Source organism: Lissotriton vulgaris, chromosome 12, assembly GCF_964263255.1.
Source record: "Lissotriton vulgaris chromosome 12, aLisVul1.2, whole genome shotgun sequence".
In the NCBI taxonomy this organism is placed as follows: Eukaryota; Metazoa; Chordata; class Amphibia; order Caudata; family Salamandridae; genus Lissotriton; species Lissotriton vulgaris.
Window position 1 is genome coordinate 483,884,868 of NC_141700.1, and position 22,609 is coordinate 483,907,476.

The window sequence follows — 22,609 nt, forward strand, 5'->3', positions numbered from 1 at the left end:
TTTTGAACACTATAATCCGAGCGCCGCGACCGCTCAAGTCGTCGGCATTTTTGTTTTATGTGTTTCACCTCCATGGAATACCAAGGTGCAGTGGCACAACGTCTTCTGGCTTTTTTTGTTTCCACAGGGGCTAGCTCGTCGACTGTCTGCTGAATCCAATCTTGGAATTTGGCCGCTCCTAAGTTGGCATTGCCGGTTTCGAGAGCAGGGGGATCTTTTGCAAGTGACTGTGCCAGAAGGGCGGGTTCAAGCTTGTTCCAAGGACGTGTCTTTTCGGGAAGCATAAGGCCTCTTCGATGATGTGTACGTTTAGTCAGAGACATATTAAAAAAGATAGCATAGTGGTCAGACCAAGGGACTGCTTTGGTAGAGATAGCTTTGATATGGTTATTGCTAGTGAAGATGCCGTCAAGGGTGTGTCCTGCGATATGAGTGGGGTTTGAGACTAGTTGAGTCATGTCAAAACTTAAAAAATTGTCAATTAAAGTCGTTGAGTCAGAGTCATTGTTTGCTTCTAAGTGAAAATTAAAATCACCCAGAACGGTATATGTGACGGAGTTAGATGTAGATTCAAGAAAGGTGTGCAGTGCTCTGATAAAAGGTGTTCTCAGACCAGGGGGGCGATACACGAGTAGGCCAGAAAATATAATGCAATTATTTTCTTTAATTTTAAAGCTCATGGCTTCTGCTTCTAGACCAAGCTCGGGTAATGAGAAAACTTTTAAATGGGATTTATAAATAATCCCAATACCACCTCCCACTGCTCCTTGTCTATTAACAAATTCTACATGATAGCCTACAGGAACTGCGTCATTCCAGTCCGGTCCAGAGGTATCAGATGCCCAGGTTTCTGTTAGAAACATAAGATCAGCGTCATGGTCTGTGATCAGGGCAGAGATTTCGTGTTTGTGTTTAACCATAGATCTTGTGTTCAACAGTATAGATTTCAGAAATCTATTTCCAGCTACCAGGGGGTCTGTTACACCCTTGGGGTTGTTGTTGGTAGGCAAATGGGAAATCTTAGTCGGACGTTTACAATTAGCCGTAGGCAGATTGTAAAGATTCTCCAGTACGGTGGTATGGTTCAGTTTGAAATGATGCACAGCACTTCTGGAGCAGCATCAGAGCTCATCCCACTGGCCACAGTAATGCTTACTGGGACACTGTTGCTTGGGGCTTGTCAATACTCAGTGCAGGAAACGCTAAAGACAGTCAGTTCTATCCAATCGTCTCAGCCAAAAACTGGGGTAAGAAGGACTCTTCTTCTGCCCCGTCTCATGGAGACAAGCAAGCGCAGACAATCTCACCAAGCAACCCCATTGTGAAGGGCTTAAAGACACTTGCAAGATTAGGCCTGCTCACAGGTCACAAACCAATACCTGGAACAAGTACCGCACTGGAAGATATAATTCCCCAGGCAGTGACGGCTACCACACCGCCGCAGCTGGATGGTTCAATACAACCCCAGCCAAGCCTCGAGAAGCAGATTGACACCATGAGCAAACAAGGACTGAGAGTCAGGTCCCAAGTAGGAAATGCCTCAAGTCAACAAGGAAGCTTAATTCTGCATCAAGCCTGGCATAGCACGCTTCAGGAACAGGAAATGTGGCTCAAACCTCAGGCACACTAACAAATGTCCATGAGGTGGTCCTCACCCTGAGATTTCATAGTACGGGACAGCACGACATTCTGAACTGGAGCAATATTCTCCACCTTTTTAAACATCTTGCCACCCTGGACCAGATACAAGCAGGGGACCTGGAATGGGTGAGATTCTTGAGCACCAAGGGGGATACCCATGGCGAATCCACAGTGGTGGGAATGAAGCAAAAGGAACTACAACAAGCCATTCTGAACAAATCAACACAACTCGCTGAGTGGGGCATAGATGTTCAGATTCTGCCATACCCAAAATATCCACCTGTCCCAGCATTAAATAGCGGGGGTAAGGGCCCTTGGTCGGTCCTGCACAGGACAAACACCCTAGGGACACAGCAGCAGTCGGATAGGCTCCAAGGACTCCATGGGCATCAGGATTTCCTGTCGAATCAACTATCGGGCCATCTACACAAGCCCTTATGCTCCGGATCAAACCGGAACTCCAAGAAGATGGCAGCATTATCCCCAACAGCTGTGCCACTAGGCGTGGTAGGGCGGAGGCCAGAGCAGCAACTAACCATAATTTCATGGAATATTGCAGGGATCATAGAAAATGAAAACATGAAGCAGTTTCTAGTAAATGGAGCCATACTCTGCTTCTAAGAGACTTGGGCTTTGACCAGCACTCCACTTGCAGGGTACTATGAACACCATGTACCTGCAACATAAAGGAATCTCTTTGGCCGTCCGTCCGGTGGTCTATCAATCTTCATAAAACACGCCAGCAGCCTTGTGGTTACAGACATCAAACTGAACTCATCCGGGTTGCAAGCTCTACAGAGTGGAGGCATGAATCTCAACTCACGTCCACTCCGCCTTCTGTTAATAAACTGCTATATCAATCCAGTACAGACCACCATGAAAGATTATATGGAGGCACTGCCACAGAATTTAGATAATCTTGCTAAATAAATACAAATTTCATCAGTAATCCTAGTTGGGGACTTCAATCTGAAAGATCTCAATAAAGCTAAATCCCCTCGGGGGATGGGCCGTGCAGAACCCCTTTATAATCTCCTCAAAAATCATAAGTTGTCCACAGCTCATGCACTGATAGAAGCATGTACGTCATATCTCAAGAATCAACTATATCATGGTCAGCGAAGCAATCACGGCCAGATTGAAAGACTTTGAAGTCGAGGACAGGACGGAAAGCTACCATAGGTCATTAAGAGTGGTGATTGATTTGGAAATACCGACAGCTACCATCTTCCAAGCCATTGGAAAGTCGAGAGGGGATGAAAAACACAAAGTTTTGAGAAGGATTAAATGATTAGAAAAGATAGGCAAGAAGATGTAAATTTAGTTGGATCAGAATAGGAAGGTATTCCAACAATGTAGCTATCATCCATAAAGATTTGGGAGAACATTGTAGAGGACCTACAATCGAGTTGGGAAACCCTCAGCCACAATGCTCCAGTTTTCAAGTCCCACCAACAGCAGGAAGTATACGCCTAACAAAAGACATAGTTGAAAGTAAACAAGCCCTGCGTAAGGCCCAAGCAACAAAAAAAGAGGGAGTAGACCAACGGAGGGACCATCAGTCGCAACAGTGAGGGCTGACTTAAGAAAGAAATTGTGGGAACACAAAAAAGTTCACACAGAGAGGGAATGGCTTAAAGTGTTCCCTCTGCTTAAGGAAAATAACCTATCTGGACTATGGAGACTCATAAATCAGCTGAGCAGCAAAGGGGCAGCAGGAGAAAACAGAGTAGTAGAGCAAGACTGGCTAAACTATGTGAAGCAATTATATTCAAACGGTCCTTTAAATTAAGGCTGCTCATAAGAAACCATCTGTGGGGAGGGACAAAACCAGCTGAACAATACAAAGCCAGGAGAAGTGCTACTCCCCGAGGAAGGGGGAGCTCATAATGTTACATCCAAGGATTCTAAGGGCTCCAGCTGACTCCTTAAGACACCAATAGAGATCCATTTTCGAGGAGAAAGGTTCGGTCTGGCACGCCGGCTTTGGCAAAGCCATCAACATACTGAAGATAGAGGAAGGAAGTCTACAGTCAACGGAAACCCCACTGAATGCTTGGGCACTAAGTCTCTCCACTCAAGCTCTCACCTTGATCCACTGAATAATTCTTATAAGTCAGGAAAAACCCAATCCTACCTAATTGAGGCCCTTACACCACGAGCCCGAAGAAAAATATTTTTTATGAGACTAATCACACTAGGATCACTGATTTTAACCCTGCATGGGCCTGCAGGGGGGAAATCACAAATTTTAGGCTGTGCTCCTACATGAGGGAATCCTGGTTGCACCTTCTATGCTGCTGTCCCAACCTTCACAACAAACGTTGGCGGCTCCTGTGCCCGATCTGTTTTGTCAACAGAATAAAGACCTGCAGTGAAGCATCAGCCTTGTGCTTTTCCAAAACAAAAACTATGGCTTTAGCAAGACTGGGGAAATACACGCATCTGATCAGGGTTGCCTCAAAGGCCACAAATGATCGCAATCTAATTCTGACGACGGGCACGTCAAACCCTGTAGAAGCAAGCAGACTGATCCTCGATAAATACTGAGGATCGTGCCCCCTTTTTATTAGCCCTATCAATACTTCGCTTTTGATTTTTAATTTTTTTTTTAAAGTTTCTAATGAGGTGTTTTTAATTAGAATTACTTTTTTAGAGCATTGGGGGCTGTACATACTTGTTTAAGCGCACATGATTATTACAAACTCCGGTTCTGGTCAAAAGAGAGGGCGCCGGAGAAAGGAGGGTGGCATTTGCGCTAAATATAACCACGAGTTTCTTTCTTTTTTAAAAAATAAAATAAAAAAAATATTTTTCTATACAGCGTCTGTTTTTACTGTAATCATTTTAATTAATTGAACAGTTAATAAAAAATTCAATTCAATACTCAGTGCAGTTAACCACACAAACTATTCAGGGAGACTGGATGGCCACCTCCAAATTTAGGTAATTTCAGCCACACCGCTTGTAACAATTCAATGCTTCTGGGTGCTTCACTCTCTAGGAACACAGCTGAGCTTCTCCTCCTGGACAGTATCGTCTCCATCAGGACTAGTGACAGTCCTTCCATCACAGACCAGGCCAGGCGTCTATGCCCTAGACAGACACACAGTTCTGCACCAAGTTGAGTCAACGTTCACCTCTGGAAGACTGGCTGTCAGACACTAGCCCTGAATTACCGTAGTTCTTTGAGTACTCTGCAGAGTGCTCCTTTCTCGGGTCACAAAGAACTTGATACTGGAACAAAGTGAGATAGTTTAGGTGTCACCTATAAACTGATTTTTCACACAGGGGATGTTAATCGGTTTGGGGTTATTCCTTTTCAGATTTCATTTTCTGGCTGCAGTGTGGACATATCCTTTGTTCATGGTTATGTTTTTCACAATAGGCAGTAAAAATGCTGGATTCAAACAGGAGTATCCAAACATGAGCGCAATTGAGTATAAAGGCTCTGCACCTGGTCGTCCTAAGCCTTCTTACAGTAGTATTCAAGTAAATACAAAAGGATAGTCCCTGCCTAAAAACTTCTCTACCTCTAACAGTATCTGCTGAATCACCCTTAATTCTCTGGAGAAGTGTGGCTCAATGATTAGAGCGGCAGACCCTGATGCAGAGGTCTAGCCCGGGACCAGGGTTCAATTCCCCGCCTCTGCGGGTCTTGGGCTCAAAATTCCACGGACCTGATAATTCTCGCCTCGGTGCCTACTCCAATCATGGAGTCCCACTCTGCAACTCTGGGCAATAGCTTGCTTAATCTCCACAATGGCCCCCACAACGATAAGGATGCCTGGCCTCCACCTTGGGGGTGCCCAGGAGTGGACGCCTCACAGGGAAAGCCAGGATGGGTTCCACAGCGGTATTCGTACAAGCGCCTTGAGACCCTTGCGGGTGAGTAGTGCGCTATACAAATATCAATTTACCATTTTTTTACCACTACTCAAATGACAGTGCTCAGTAATAATTAATCAGAAACTCTCTGCATAAAGCGCCTCATTGATATTCTGAGGGTCCTTCTCTATCCATCCTCCCACAGTTTAGTATTTGAGCTCCTCCCTGCAGCTCCAGGAATGCATAAAATAAACATCCACAGTCTGGAAAAGATGTTATTTTCACCTCAATCTGGTGCAATGTTAAACCGGGTGCAATCCAAAGTACTAGGAATTATACTCTTACAACAACACAAGACTTGCTACCAAACATACATCTCACGCTCTTGTTTTCCCTTTCTCTCACATTCACACACTCTCTCTCTCTCTCACACGCTCACTCACACACTCTTTCTCACACACACATTGTTTCTTTATCACACACACACACACACACACACTCTCTCTTTCTCTCTCTTTCACACCACACACACTCTCCCCCCTACTTGAATAGCAACACTGGGTGTCATATTTAAAGGTATCCTTACACAAGTGGGGCCACTAGGCATCAACTCACATTCGCATAGATAAAGGTATATTCGGTTCTACAGTACTCAAATACCCCTATCCTGCCTCTACCACTTTGTCAAGCAACCTAGAACATGAAAAGTAGCCCCATGCCAGGCTAAAGGGTGTACTTGGTGTGTCCTTCCAGATCACGGAACAGGTTATGGACCTCATAATCATCATGGACAGGTCTGGACCTCCGTGAGCACACTAGAATACCTGCTTAGCTGAGCTAAAGAAAACATCAGCATATCAGTTTCACATGCAGCCTGGGCAGGCTGGGGTATAAACCTGTTTATCATGTGGGGGACATTCCTTTCCCTTCAGTCCTATGTTTTTATTTTTGTAGCGCGTTCATCATTCCTTTAGTGGATTACACTTCTGATTATCGTTAAGGATGGTGCAGGGTACTAGCTCCCTAATTTTTCTCCTCCATCTCCTGTTATATAAGAGTTGCAGCCCATTTCATCCTCGCATTGTGTGGCAGGAAACTATCATGCTGGCAACATCAGTGCTTACCTGTTAAATGATGGTATTTTTCGAAAAGGGGTTCCAGATCTGATACTGGGCCATAGAAAGTTGTACAGACACTACTTTTTAGGCCTTTGATTGTATAATTTCATCTTGCCAGTCCAACAGCTCCTAAGTGATTTTAATACTTGTGCTTAACTTGACAACAAATATCCTTATCTTGATACGGAAAATTATAAACAAATGTTTTGTTTTCATCATAAATCAATGTTTTGTTTTTATCACTGTGGATACCATTACATTTATTAGTCAGCTAACCAATGTGAATTGTATATTTTCACTCAATGGAACACTGTGAGACTCATTGGGCTGATGGCTTCTGGAAAATATGTGTATACTTTAACATTGAAGGAAGGTCTGCTTCATCTACTTATTATTGTTTGCAGGTTCTTGAATTGTTGCCAATAGGTGTGGTCACGTGACCTAAATGAATTTATTCTTCTGAATTTCTTGAGTTTTTTTAGAGTGCAAATATTGGCAACCTACTGTTCTAGTAGTAGTTATTAGTTCTGATCCTATATATTTATCTGCTACAGTTACAACATTTTTCGTTGGAAAGTTATGCCGAACAGGGTTGTCAAATTTTGACTTCAAATCATTGAAAAATGAGATTCAGAAGATACGTGACAATATGAATCAAATTGATTTTCTTTTAGAATCAGCTCCTGCTATAGAGAAATAGTATCCATTTTCTGTATTGCTTAATAGTTTATTCATTCAGTCTTCAGCAATAGTCTGAAAAACAAACTGCTGCCTGTATTACAGAAATAGAGATATATTGTAAAACAGAACACTTTTTCTGCCATGTATGTATGTGCTATATTAACAAAAGGTTTTGTTTTCTACTTAACCATCATCAGCTCTCTCACTTTTACAATGCTTATTTTCAATGCATGTATGATGGAACCACGCAAACCAATACCACACATGGCTTTACAGTGTGGCCATTACAACGACCACAGCTATACCACACATATGCCTTTACCACGCATGCCTTTACAACGGAATTTGTGTTGTTGCGGCTTGTATGGTAAAGGCATATGCGTGATAAACACTTATCAGGTAAGTGTAACCTCAAAATATATATATATACACATACACACATGCATGCACCCTTGCCACCCCAACCCCCATACCAATCCTTAACCATACCCTTGCCACCCCAAAACCCATCCCTACCCTAAAAAACCCTTGCCACCCTGAATCCTAAAAACTTCCCTTGCCACACATACCCACCCTAAACCCAAAAAACTACTTCCCATCCAAAATCCCATACCCACCCTGAAACTTATATATACTTACCTTTCATACTTCAACAACGAATATGCCTTTTACCATTTATGCTTTTACAATGAAAATCGTTGTAATGGCATGCACGGTAAAGGAATGATTGTTGTAAAATTCTGAGTGGTAAAGCCTTGCATTGTAGTGTTGCGTGCGCGGTAAAGGGATGTGGGATTCCAGCTTTGTGGTAAAGGCTGTTCACCATTTTAAATATTTAAAGAACAAATTCAAGCACATGATTGAGTTGCTGGACTCTGCAGACAGCTAAATCCCATAGGGTGCCCTTACTCCTACTTCACGAAACTGCACTTTTTGCAATTTACAATCTCACTTTTTTGTGAGCAGTGTTTCACGAAAAAAGACGCAGCCTTGTACAACCAATAACAGTGACACCTTTTACACCAGCTGACAGTGGTTGATACATGGAACTTTTTCTTCCTGTCACCATTTCGCACATCTCTTCTTGTAATAATCCTTTAGAACATATATTCTGTCATCTGATACAGCACACAGCTTTTGTGACTTTATGAAGCCAGATCTTGCTTGCCAGTTTGTGTGCTCCACATGCATCTGTTATCCAATTATACCATTCTCTACTCGAAAATGGTAGGTGTGTTTTCAGGATTAATTTCTCACGTTGTGACTAAATTAGGTTTATCAATTTACTGGGCAAAAGACTGTAAACTGTTATGGTGTGACATTGTATCCTTCTGTAATACGGGTTTCTGATGTTTCTGTTTGACTCACAGTTAATTATTCCCAATGCGCCTTGATATAATAAGTAAGCTCATCAGGTCCTGTCTTTTCAGCCCCTGTTGCTCTTGGTGTGGCTCCAACACCAATGACTTTCTCATCTGCATCTTATTTGAAGCCTTATCAACGTGTGGTCAACTACACTCTTCAAATCTTTGCCAACTTTCACAACAATCGCGCTTCATGCAGTCTCATTGTCTCTATTGATGAACTCCATGGTTTAATTTTCTACATCACTTTTGATAATCAAGTCTAGTTTTGATACTTTGGATTAGGAGTTATCAGGCTTGTCTGTTACACAGAACTCCGCTTAAAAAGAAAAGGGTGTAACTGCTGTTGCTCTTTCCCATGTAGCTGCTCTTTGCCTCCATCTTTCGTTCCTAAATGCGTAGTCCGTTGTTCACCTTTCCGCATAGGTGAATTAGATATTAGGCCATTGCCTTGTCTGATCATTCATCAATATCCTTTCATATGTGTCGACATATAATCAGCTTTAGTGTAATTACATATATGCACCTATTTACTGGAATGCTTACCACCATTCCAATGGTGTCAAGTGTTTGACCGTAAATGCTATATGTAGCTCCCCATATTGTCAATTTGTTTATTTCCTTATCAAAGCCTCCGGCCCTATAAGTCATTATTTGTTTGCAACCATTGATTTGCTCATATGCACTTTTGATTATTATTTGTATTGAATGTTTTGTATATTTTGATATATATTTGCATATTTTAATGTTTGATGCTTAGAGAAAGACACTGCTGGTCCGACATGCATATAAGTGAATTTTCTTGTTTTTCTTCCCACCTTCCATCATCAATCACAGGGTACATTGTTACCTGAATAAACGGTATGAGTGATATAAAATGATAGTTTACAGCCTTTCAATGCGGGAGCGAGAGAGAGCAGCTTCAGATTACTGGACCAATGGAGCATTTCTCTATGTCAAATGTCAAATGTCATGGTACTTATAGAGCGCACTGTCACCAGACGGTCACCTTGCGGTGTCGCCTATTCGGCTTCCTGGTGCTGATACTCATACCGCTGTGGAACCCCTCCTGGCTTTCCCTGTGAAGTGTCCACTCCTGGGCACCCCCAGTGTGAAGCCAGGCATCCTTAAGCGCTGTTGGGGCCGGTGTGGAGGCTAAGCAAGCTATTGCCCTGAGTTGCAGCATGGGGCCCGTGATTAGAATAGGCACCGAGGCGAGAATTAACAGGTCCGAGGAAATTGAGCCCGAGACCCCGCCAAGGCGGGAATCGAACCCTGGTCCCTGGCCAGAACTCTGCATCAGGGTCTGCCGCTCTAACCATTGAGCCACACTCCTCTATGTAACTGTGCCAGTGCCATCATTTTATAACAAACCTGCCCATAGACACTATTTATTGTTGTCTTGGAGGCAAGCAGGTGACTAGAAAATAATTAAGTTGATGTATGCAATGACATCTAAATAAATATCCCACATGAAGAAGCAGACTTTTATTTATTTATTTATTTAGAAAGTTTTATATAGCGCGAACAAGATCTTTGCAGATATCAGAGCGCTTTACAGTAATAGCATGTAGCACGTAGCAGTTGAGGTAGTTAGGTACAATATGCATAATTACATAGGTAGGTCAAAGAACAACCGGAGGTAGATAATAGGTGAGCACAAACAAGTAGTGTCAGTACACGGTACATAGTCAAACCGTTGCGCCAATATTATAAAAGTACAAAAGTATGCATATACTTATTTAAACGTGCTGCAAGTGTTTTTGGAGATAACATAAAGGTGGGCATAGTTGAGGTAGGTGCGTGCAAGATGTAAAGTCACACAGGTGCATCAGTAGTACAAAAGTAGGGATGGTTGAGGTGGTGTAGGTACAGTGTGCAAGTCAGACAGGTGCGTCATCATAATCAATGCGTCAATAGTACATCAAAATACAAAGAGGGAACATATACAATCAAATAAGTCATAATACCAGTGGTACAAGTAGTACAAAGAGGGAACATATACACTCAAATAAGTCATAGTACAAATAGTACTAGTAGACCAAGGGGTCAGGCCGGTATTACGGAGCGGATACATGAGAGATACAGGTTAATAGATCATGTGTATTTAGCCATGAGGATCGCTTTTACTTCTTTCTTAAACAGATTGTAGGAGGAGATGAGCCTGGTTTCAGGAGGAAGTGAGTTCCAGATCCTGGGCGCCATTCCTGAAAAGGAGCGTTTATAGGTTTTTTCCTTTCTGAATCTTCGAGGTTTCAGCAGGAGATTGTTTGTGCTTCTAGTAGTTCTAGAGCCACCCGAGATTGTCAGCTTTTGAGTAAGGTAGCTGGGTGAGTTATGGTGTACAGCCCTGTGAGTCATGCAGGCGATTTTCAGATGTATTCTGGCTTCAAAAGGCAGCCAGTTCAGGGATTTAAAGTCAGGGGAAATATGCGAGTGTTTTTTTGAGCCAGTGATGAGTCTCGCTGCAGCGTTAAGGGACGCTCTAAGGGGTGCCGTAGTTGTTAGAGGGAGCCCGCAGAGGGCGGTGCTTCCGTATTCTATGTGCGGGATGACTATAGATTGTACTGCAGTTTGGAAGTCTTTGGCTGGAAGGAAGGCTTTAAGTTTCCTCAAGGTATTGATTTGGAAGTTCGCTCCTTTGGTTGCCTTGCTGATGTGCTGCTGCATGTTGAGATTGGCATCAAGTGTTATGCCTAAGGATTTTGCTGAGTCTACGACGGTAGGTTGTACATTTAAAGCTGTTAACTGCTTAAGCCATGTTTGAGCCGTGGAGATTTTTGCGGGAGGAGAGATCAGGAGGAACTCAGTCTTCAGGGCATTTAGTTTGAGGTGATTCTCTGCAAGCCAGGACTGGGTGTTCCTGATCGTGGTGTTCAGAAGTATGATGTCCTTGGGGGATTGTATTTTGAGATAGAGTTGGGTGTCGTCGGCATACATGTGGAAGTGAACATTGGATGTCTGTAGCAAAGTAGTGAGAGGTTCCATAACTAGGTTGAACAGTGTAGGGGAGAGGGAGGATCCTTGTGGGACGCCTAGTGATACAGGTACCGGAGAGGACATCAGGTTGTTGCTTTTGAATCTTTGTGAGCGGTTGTGTAGAAAGGAGGTGAACCACTTGAGAACAGTCCCTGAGATGCCCATTCTTGTGTTTAACAGTTCGAGTAAATTCTCATGTTTAACTGTGTCGAATGCTGAGGAGAGATCCAGAAGGATGAGGAGGCAGGTATCGTTTTGGTCTAGGATTTGGAGGGCGTCGTCCACTATGTGCGTCATGGCTGTTTCGGTACTGTGCCCTGCACGGAAGCCTGATTGATGAGCATTGAGGAGATCAAACTTGTCTATGTGTTTAGTCAGTTGTAGCTGTACGCATTTTTCCAACAGTTTGGCGAGGGTGGGAATGTTTGTAATAGGGCGGTAATTGTTTAGATCAGTGGGGTCTGCTGTTGTTTTTTTTAGTAGAGGTGTGACTTGTCCGACTTTAAGGGCATCAGGGATGGATCCTTGTTGAAGAGAGCTATTGATGATTTTAGTCCAGAGTGGGAGGAGCAAAGGGGTAAAGTCTTTTACAGCGTTAGCAGGAAGAGGGTCAGTGATGTGATTGGATGGTTTCAGGGTGCTGAGCAGTCTGCCAATTTCTTCTTCGGAGTAGGTGCTAAAGGATGACCATGTAGCGTTGTTCTTTGGTACAGGTGCTGCTGTGAGTTGGGGGTTGGAGTAAAGGATTGCGTCATTGAGGAGATCGCTTCTTATGTTGTCGCTTTTTTGGTTAAAGAAAGCAGAGAATTCTTCACAGGAAGGTGTAATGCCCATGGTGCTGATTGTCTGGGGTTGTTCTTTGGATTGTGTTCTGATTAACTCAAACAATTTCCTTGGGCGGTTTTTCGCTTGGGCGAGCTGGAGGCTGAAGAAGTCTCTTTTTGAGCGTTTTATTTTCCTGAAGTAGGCATTTCTCTGCTTCTTCAGGCTTTCTAGGTGCAGTGTAGAGGGGTCTGACCTCCAAGTGCGCTCTGCCATTCGCATGGCCCGTCTATCCTCATTGAGGCTCCCGTCATACCATGGGTTTTGATGCTGTGTTTTATTTGCTAGGGTTACATGTAGGAATCACTCACAATTTACCTTGTCCACTGCTTCCATATTTTTTACTTTCTGTTCATGTGTGTTTGCTACAGTTACTCTGACATCTGCGACAATATGCCATTTATTCTGCTCTAAAATTGGCTATAAATGAGGCCTTAAAAATATCAGTGTAGGTTTCCTGTATGCACATACTTGGTGTGAAAAGATACCAGTAACTCGCAGCAATAAATCAAAATGCCTGACAGTCTCTGTGAGATATTTGACTAGCTCAAATTCTCTCCAGGTACGCTGGGCCATAACTTGTTCATACTAGCTCGGTACCACTGTTAAAGCTGGTAGGTTGGTATACCAGTGCTTATAGGGCCAAATGGGATTTACTGTTCTGTTATCCGGAAAAGATCTTGATAACGGAACACATCTTGGGATGAGCAGATTCTAATTAAATAATGTAAACAGCAATCTCAGGTTTTGGTGCTCAGGCAAAAAAAAATTAAGAAATAAGGATTTAGTAATAACATTTTGAAAAACCCTTGATTTGTGTATATCATTTATGAATAAGTTAAAGACTTGAATGTGTTATAATTTCATGTACTTTGAAGATGTACAATAGCTCCTTATGTATTGCAATAAAAGTAACTCCCTAGGAGACAGAATGATATATCAAGTAGCCAATTATCAGAGGGGACAGAGTACTACTCTGTGGGTAGAGCCAAAGCCCGCTTTTTAGACCTGCAAAGTACCTGGTGCCTTGCCACCTTCTTTTGCCCTGCACAGAGCTCATGGACTTCTGCCTGATCCCTTTAGGTTAAAAAGTACTTGCTATCCTTTCATCCTCCTCCTGAGCCGTTCCTAGAACCCTGTCCATATAAACATAAATGTGCCCTGGCAACTCCTGTCATAGAACGTTTCTCCCTACCAACGTGGACATAGTATAACTGGCCCCCTATCACAGTTCTGCAAACCCCAGTGTTTATTTTCTCTCCCACCAGGATGTGCTAATTCATGCCAACTTTGGAAATTTTTAAAATATTGTACACCTAGCATCACAGCCTTGTCCAATGTCTTTGATTGTACTCTGCAGTGAAGTTACAACAGTGTGCAGCAGCTCTTCATTGTCTGCCCAGTCTTCTATTTGAATATAGAATGCCCTTGCACAACAACCCTTCTTTAATCCACTTGAAATTTCAGTGACATACTTTTTAAGCAATTGCAAATGTTGGGTCTAATTTTATTATAAAGCGAGCAGCTAGGGCACACGAAGACCTAACGATGTTCTTTGTTTTGAGAGGTTCCAATCCATACGTGCAAATACTTCTTTATATCTAGCCTTCTGCCACTCTTAGTTTCACCTAATGTTTCTGCCATTGTGAAAAAACAAGCTGGCGAAAAGGTCCTAATGTAGCCTTTGTGTTTCAGAATCAAGAAGACAATCCATCCAGTAACCCATATGCCCTACAGAACAGTGTGACTCCTCCACTTCCGACTTTTGCCCGGGTCACCAACGCCTATGGGTCTTACCAGGATGCCAATATACCCTTCCCCCGAACATCCGGGGCCCGCTTCTGTGGTGCAGGTAAGGTTGGTCAAGTGCATTTACTTAGTAATCTAATCCTGGACACCGGTTCTCAGTTTTGGTGGTGTAGAATAGTTATCAGTCAATATAAGTAGGTGTGTGTTAAAATGTTTGTCATCCTTAAGAACAGAAGAAATATGATGGCTGTTGGGTCTTAAAGTATAACATGTTGGTTCGAGGCATGCGGGCTGCTGAATTCATATCTGTGCATAGATCGCCCCCTAGTGTTGGGTCCGGATGATTGCACATTGTTGTCCTGGAAGAGTCTTCAAAGTATCAAGAGATAGGTGGATCCTCCCTTGGACTACAGTGCGCATGGGCATCCTCTCCATCCTCAGATTGTTTTTTTCCGCCATTGGGTTCGGAATGGGTTCCAGCACTCCAAGTTCGGAATCAACAAAAACTTTTCTAAAGGCCAAAAGGCCTTCGGATCCGTCGGTATTGTTAAGCGCTCGGTACCGATACACTTTTTGAACATTTGTTGCACTCCGGTCGTCGAATCGGGCCGTGAGGCCTTCTCGACTCCACGTGGACCGACCGTCGATGGAACGAAGTCACTTCAAATACTGCCCGCAGTGCAACTCCAAGTTCCCGCACACAGATAAGCATCCAGTGTGCAACAAATGCCTATCTCCAGATCACAATGAAGATAGTTGCCTAGCCTGTGCCCAGTTCCTATCGAAGAAGTCTATCCGGAATCGAAGGTCGGCGAGGCAAGAAATGCAGAGGTCTGCACCAGAGCCCGACAATATCTTCGACGATGAGGAAGACCTAGCTAGCGCCGAAGACTCGGATCAAGACGAAGAACAATACTCGGAGCACGAATCCGATTATTACCTCGAAGAGGAAGAGCTAATCGTTCATCTCGAGGAATATGATCAAGATATCGTAACTGTCGAAGACGACTCTGATAACGACGAGGGGCGAACCGTGAGTACACCGCCCCACATAGACACTACACCATTATCAGAGACTCAGGTAGAGGCATCGCCAACAGGCCTTAGCCAAGATCAATTTTCTGGTTCTATAACCCCGCCCTACCGCCCGGCTAAGAACATTCAAAAAGAGCCTTCTGAGACACAACATACGACACCGTTTCCATCGAAACCGAAACTCGTCGACAATACAGTCTACGGACCGAAGTCTTCGAACCGAAGGGGATTAAGCCCAAGGGCGTCGACCCGAAGGCCACAGTTGCAATACACCCTTCCAAGCTAAAGACTGTCGAGTCGACATCAAAGCCAAAACCCGTCGAGTCGACCTCGAAACCAAAGCCCGTCGAGTCAACCTCGAGGCCAAAACACGTCGAATCGACACCCAAAGAAAAGCACGTCGACTCGACCCCCCCAACACAAAGCATGTCGAACCGAGCAAATCAGGCTCCACTATCGACAAGGGAAAAAAGCGGTCGACGAAAGTAAGAAGCCTACGCCCAAAACAAACATCGAACCGAAAGTGAAACCTAAGGTGAACCATAGCAAATCGGTCGAGCCGAAGCCCATCAATCCAAAAAAGGGCATCGAGCCAAAACCGCAGGCTCCTAAGACACCTCTACCGCTTAAAGACACTGCCGAACCGACCAAACCGCTCGGTCCGAAAAAGGTGGTAAAGCCTGCAAAAGACGTCCAACCGACAAAAGCTGACGAAAAACCTCAAAAACCGATCCAACCACCAAAAGCAGTCGAACCCATTAAAGGCATCGACCCGAAAAAAGTCAAACCAAAGGCAACGGCACCAAGGCCAAAAACTGTGGAAGAGGAGATTATCCATCCAGACCCCTCCGCAGAAAACCAGTCAGAACTATATATTAACCCAAAAACTGGTAAAGTGACTGTTTACACAAAAAAGAAAAGACCTCTGCCTACTGAAGACTTTTCAAAAATTCCACTAAAAAAAAGAGAGACTGTGCTACCTCTCCAATACTTTTTGAGCCTATCACTCCAGCTATGCCTACCACTCCAGATGCCACACACTCACCTGCACGCTCTAACTACAACCCAGATGAAGATCAGGATGCAGATGTGGGGTTTAGTTATCCACAAAACCCTTATGGAGACCCCAACTCACAGCCATGGGGTGGGGGAGGTGAACCAGACACTGAAGGGACTATGCCCATTACAGACCCTGCAGTATACCCAACCAAGCCATCACCCACAGAAGATACAGTGCCCTTTAACTCTCTACTACATAGAGCAGCAAGCTACCATAATGTAGATATGCATTGTGATGCTATGGAAGAAGAAGATTTTCTCTTTGATACATTAACAACATCAGAGAGACATGTAAAAACACTCCCCATGTTGAAGGGCGTCTTAAAGCACGCAAGTGACATCTTTAAGGACGCTGCTCATAAACCCTAGAATTGAAAAGAAATATATGGCTGCACCTATAGATCCTACATAAATTAGGGGGCAACTACCCCTAGACTCCCTAGTGGTATCCAACGCACGAAAGCGTGCAAATTCACAAACTACTGGAGAGGCTGCTCCTCCAGACAAGGAGTCAAAGATCTTTGAGGCATCAGGCAAAAGAGTAGCAGCTCAGGCAGCAAACTCATGGAGAATAGCCAATACACAGGCCTTGCTGGCCAGATATGACAGGGCGAACTATGACAGTTTAGAGGAAATTCTTCAACACTTACCTGACCCTTACAAAAATCAGGCAGATGAACTTATACAAGAGGGAAAGCTCTTCACAAATGCCTCAATTAAATGTGCCCTAGACGCGGCAGACACAGCTGCCAGATCCATCAACACAAGCGTGCTGCTGCAGCGACACGCATGGCTTCGCATATCAGGCTTTAAGAATGAAGTCCAATCCACTATTCTTAATCAGCCCATAAACCCAGACTTTTTGTTTGGTCCAGCAGTTGACTCAATTCTGGACAAAATGAAAAAAGATGCTGAAACAGCGAAGTCTATGGGAGCTCTCCAGTCCCAACAACACCGGGGCTCCTTTCGTCGCTCCAATTATAGAGGAGGAGCGCGAATTAATACATCACAGCACTCCTCCACCTATAAAAGTAACACGCAATCCACATACAACAAAAACACAAACAGGGGTGGATATAGAGGAAATAATACCAAGGGGAGGCAATGCAAATAGATCCTCCACTAACACCAAACAGTGACTTCTTGGCACTACCCCCAGACCATATAACACCGGTCGGGGAAGACTGCAACAATTTCTGCCAGTCTGGTTAAATATCACTACAGACAAGTGGGTCAGGCAAATTATCCAACATGGCTATTGCCTAGAACTCACCTCAACACCACCCAACATAGTCAAGTCAAGTCAATAGATTTGTATAGCGCGCTACATACCCAGAGGGTCTCAAGGCGCTTCGAAAAAGGGAGGGGAATTATATGTCAAATATCCACGTTTTAAGTTGCTTTCTGAATGCTAGGTGGTTCTGAGTAAGGCGAAGATGAGTGGGAAGTGAGTTCCAGGTTTTAGCTGCCAGGTAGGAGAAGGATCTACCTCCCATGGTGGTTTTGTTGATGCGAGGTACAGTGGCAAGGGCTTGGTTGGAGGATCGTAGCTGGCGGGAGGGGGTGTAGAAGGACAGTCGTGTGTTGAGGCATTCGGGTCCGATTTCGTAGAGTGCTTTGTGTGCGTGGGTTAGGAGCCGGAAAGTAATCCTCTTATTGACTTCTTATCCTCTTATTGACCACCCGTGCACCGTCCAATGTCACAGGAGCATATAACACTATTACAGCAAGAGGTCACCAGTATGCTGCAAAAGGGGGCCATGGAACCAGTCCCACTACAACATCAAGGAACAGGTGTATACTCCCTATACTTCCTTATTCCAAAGAAGGACGGGTCTCTCAGACCAATATTGGACCTCAGGCCCCTCAACCTGTAGATTTTTTCGGAGCATTTTCATATGCTCACTCTCCAGCAAGTCATGCCACTGCTTCGCCAAGGAGACTTCCTAGCAACTCTAGACCTCCAGGACGCATACTTTCATATACCAGTACACCCTGCTCACAGAAAGTATCTAGGGTTCACCATTCAAGGACAGCACTACCAGTTCAAAATCCTACCATTTGGTGTCACAACAGCTCCACGAGTGTTCACCAAATGCCTAGCTACAGTGGCGGCACATCTCAGGAGGCAACACATCCATGTGTATCCATACCTGGGCGATTGGCTAATACACGCGCCATCAGCCCAGCAATGTGCCAACCACATGTCAAAGACTATCCATCTCCTGCACAGTTTAGGATTCTCGCTAAACTACCCAAAATCACATCTGCAACCCTCCCACGTCCAACAGTACCTGGGAGCAACGATAGATACACTGCCAGCAAAAGCATATCCCAATGCAGCACGGATCAACGGAATGCAAACATTGATCCTAAGGTTCAGACCCCAACACTCATTACCAGCTCGAGTGTTTATCAACTAATAGGCATGATGGCCTTGTGCATATTCATAGTCCCTCATGCCAGGCTACATATGCGTCCGCTCCAAGAGTGCCTAGCAAGGCAGTGGAACCAGGCTCAGGGCCGATTACAAGACCTAGTGTTGGTGACCAGTCGGGCATACAACTCTCTGCATTGGTGGAATCCACAAAACCTTTGCAAAGGACGACTGTTCCAGGAGCCTGTCCCACAAATAGTGTTAACCGCGGACGCATCCCTACTAGGATGGGGAGCCCATGTCCTACATTACACAGTACAGGGACTCTGGACTGTACAACAAAATAAATTGCACAACAACCTTTTGGAGTTGATGGCGATCTTTCTAGCCCTAAAAGCGTTCAAGACACACTTATGCAACAAAGCTGTGTTGATCCGGACGGACAACATGACAGCTATGTATTACATTCAAAAACAGGGAGGAACACACTCACCACAGCTGTCGCACCTAGCTCAAGCAATGTGGAAATGGGCCATTCAAAGGAACATGTTTCTCATGGCAGAGCACCTCCCAGGCAAAGACAATCAGGTAGCCGACCTGCTCAGCAGGCACAGGCAACAAATGCACGAATGGGAAATTCACCCCAAAGTGCTCCAACCATTCTTCCGGAAGTGGGGACACCCGGAGATAGATCTGTTTGCCACAAGCGAAAACGCAAAATGCCAGTACTTTGCCGCCAGGTTCCCACATCCGCAGTCGCAGGGCAATACGATATGGATGAACTGGTCAGGCAAATTTGCGTACGCTTTTCCCCCAGCTCCATTAATACCGCTGGTGGCACGCAAAATGCGCCAACATTCGCTAACACTGATCCTAGTTGCTCCCACTTGGGCAAGGCAACCATGGTACACAACGTTCCTAGAACTGTCAGTGGTGCCTCATCAAAGACTCCGACTCACACCCAGTCTTCTAACTCAGAGCCATGGAGAGTTCCAACACCCAGACCCGCAACAGCTGAACCTGGCGATCTGGCTCCTGAAATCCTAGAGTTTGGATACCTAAACTTGCCCACAGACTGCATGAATATTATAAAATAGGCAAGAAAACCCACTACCAGAGCATGTTATGCAGCTAAGTGGAAACGTTTCGTCATTTACTGTAGTAACAACGATATTAACCCACTTGATGCTTCTACTCAAAACATCATTTGCTATCTCTTGCTCCTACAACGTTGCAATTTAGCCTATTCATCGATCAGGATACATTTAGCTGCGTTAGCAGCATATCTTCAAAACAGGCAAAACCTTTCAATATTTAGGGTGCCAGCGATTAAAGCGTTTATGGAAGGACTTAAATGCGTAATTCCTCCAAGACACCCACCTTCATCAGTCTGGAATCTGAACATTGTTTTAACCAGACTTATGGGACCACCTTTTGAACCACTACACTCATGCGAACTGCAATTTCTTACTTGGAAAGGGGCCTTCCTTATTGCCATTACTTCGCTTCGAAGAGTTAGCGTGCTGCAAGCCCTAACTATTCAAGAGCCATTCATTCAAGTACATGCAAATAGAGTAGTTCTCAGAACAAACCCTAAATTCATGCCAAAAGTGGTATCCCATTTCCATATAAATCAAACCATAGAACTGCCAGTGTTCTTTCAAAACCCACAGACAGTAGCTGAAAGGGCCTTGCATACGCTAGATGTAAAGTGAGCTCTGCTATACTATATAGATAGAACTAAGGCATTTCGAAAGACAAAACAGTTGTTTGTTGCTTTCTCACCACCACACAAAGGCAACCCTATTTCCAAATCAGGTATAGCCAGATGGATCGTTAAGTGCATCCAAATATGTTATTTAAAAGCAAAATGAACCTTAATAGTTCCCCCTAGGGCGCATTCCACACGCAAGCTAGGGGCATCCATGGCTTTCCTAGGTAATATTCCCTTACACGAAATTTGTAGAGCAGCCACATGGTCAACCACACATACATTTACAAAACACTATTGTGTAGATGTACATTCAAAACAGCAAGCTGCTGTAGGACAGGCTGTTCTCAAAACTCTTTTCCAGACTGCTGCAGCTGACATAGGTAGCCACCGCTAGGGGAGATACTGCCATACATTCTATGCACAGATATGAATTCAGCAGCCCACATGCCTCGAACGGAATATGCTACTTACCAGTATGCATCTGTTCTTGGCATGTAGGGCTGCTGACATTCATATTGCCCACCCACCTCCCCGGTGCCTGTCGCAACTGCAGCATTCCACTTTGCATGGACATCTCTTACTGTACTATACTCCATCTCTGCCACAATGGCGAAAAACAATCTGAGGATGGAGAGGATGCCCATGCGCACTGTAGTCCAAGGGAGGAGCCACCTATCTCGTGATACTTCGAAGACTCTTCCAGGACAACAATGTGCAATCATCCGGACCCAACACTAGGCGGCGATCTATGCACAGATATGAATGTCAGCAGCCCTGCATGCCAAGAACAGATGCATACTGGTAAGTAGCATATTCCTTATATATGGGGTCTCTAGTTGGCAGAGGTAGGTACCTTTGTCCAAATAGAGACCCTTGCTTCTAGTCAAGGTAAAGGGGACACACTTCTAAAATAACCCCTGGTCACCCCCTTGGTAACTTGGCACTAGCAGACAGACTTATCTCAGAGGCAGTGTGTAAACCATTTGTGAACACATACAGTAATACATTAACTACAAATGGACACCACACCAGTTTAGAAAAATAAGTAATCTTTATCTAAACCAAACAAGACCAAAAGCCAAAAATCCACACTGCAGTAATAAAAAAATGACTTTCAAATGGTAGAAATAGTTTAGTTCAAAGCAAATTGCAGATGCAACACTTTTCACACAAAGTACCTTGGATGCGTTGTGTACACAAACAAAAAGGGCCACAGGGAAGGTGATGCGTCGGTTCCTTACACTCAGGGAAGGTGATGCCTCGGTTCCTTGCTCCGGGGGAGGTGATGCGTTGGTTTCTTACTTATGCGCAGAGGAGGTGAAGCGGATGGTTCCTTACCGGAGAGGAGGTGATGCTTCAGTTTCTTACTTGTGTGGGGCAGTGATGCTTCGGTTGCTTACTGCGTCCTTCAACGATACGATGATCCAAGGCCATGCATGGGTTCTTGCAGCCGCACAGCAGGGCTTGCATCGGAATCATTGCAGTGATCTCGGACTTCGGAGATCAGTGCACTCGATGCAGCGATTTCTCGAGCCGCGGGCAGGCGCTGCAACGATTTCTGCGGCGATGCGTCGGAAACAGGTGCGTATGCATCACGCTTCTTGTTATTGCTTTGCTTTTCCAGCTCCTAACAGCCAGAAGAACCTCCAGAGGCCCAAAACAGCTACAGGCAACTCTTGGTAGGTCAGAACTCCCAACAAGGAAGTTCAGGGGAGCTGGGGGGTGAAGTCTTTGTGTCCCTGAGACTTCAGAACAGGAGGCAAGCTTTTGGAGATCTTCCTCAAGCAGGAGACACAGAAAACAGCAACGTCCTTTTTCCCTTTCCTTGGCAGAAAGTAGCCACTGCAGGCTAACCCCAGACAGCAAACAGCTCAGGGGCAGTATTCCTTCTCAGTTTCTCCAGCTCTTCTCCTTGCCAAAGATTCCTCTTGATTTCCCAGAAGTGATCAAAAAGTCTGGGGTCTGGACCCCTCTGTTTATACAGTAGATCTTTTTGTTCTCTTCTCACCCAGTGCTCTGAGCCCAGCCCAAACCTGTTCTGGGGTCACTTTTCAAGTGCACAACAACCTCCATTGTCAGTGTGAGCACTGGCTCCGGACACACCACAGGGGAGGCGGAGCCATCATTGTGGAAGGCAGGCACAGCTCTATTCAGGTGCAGGTGCTACTCAACCCACCACTCCAAATGCAGACCAGGCCTATTCAGCCTAGCGCTGACTCATCCAGACAATCTCGAGCCACTG

The 22,609-nt window shown here is 44.7% G+C and overlaps 1 protein-coding gene across 2 annotated transcripts in view; it reads left to right on the forward strand.

The window, feature by feature from the left end:
* WDR59 (WD repeat domain 59) overlaps positions 1–22,609 on the forward strand; it is a 1,027,519-nt gene that overhangs the window by 559,971 nt on the left and 444,939 nt on the right. For both annotated transcript variants that reach the window (XM_086945225.1, XM_086945226.1), the window contains exon 16: positions 14,129–14,285. In XM_086945225.1, coding sequence (XP_086801351.1) covers positions 14,129–14,285 — 157 coding nt within the window. The remainder of the gene's footprint in view (positions 1–14,128; positions 14,286–22,609) is intronic.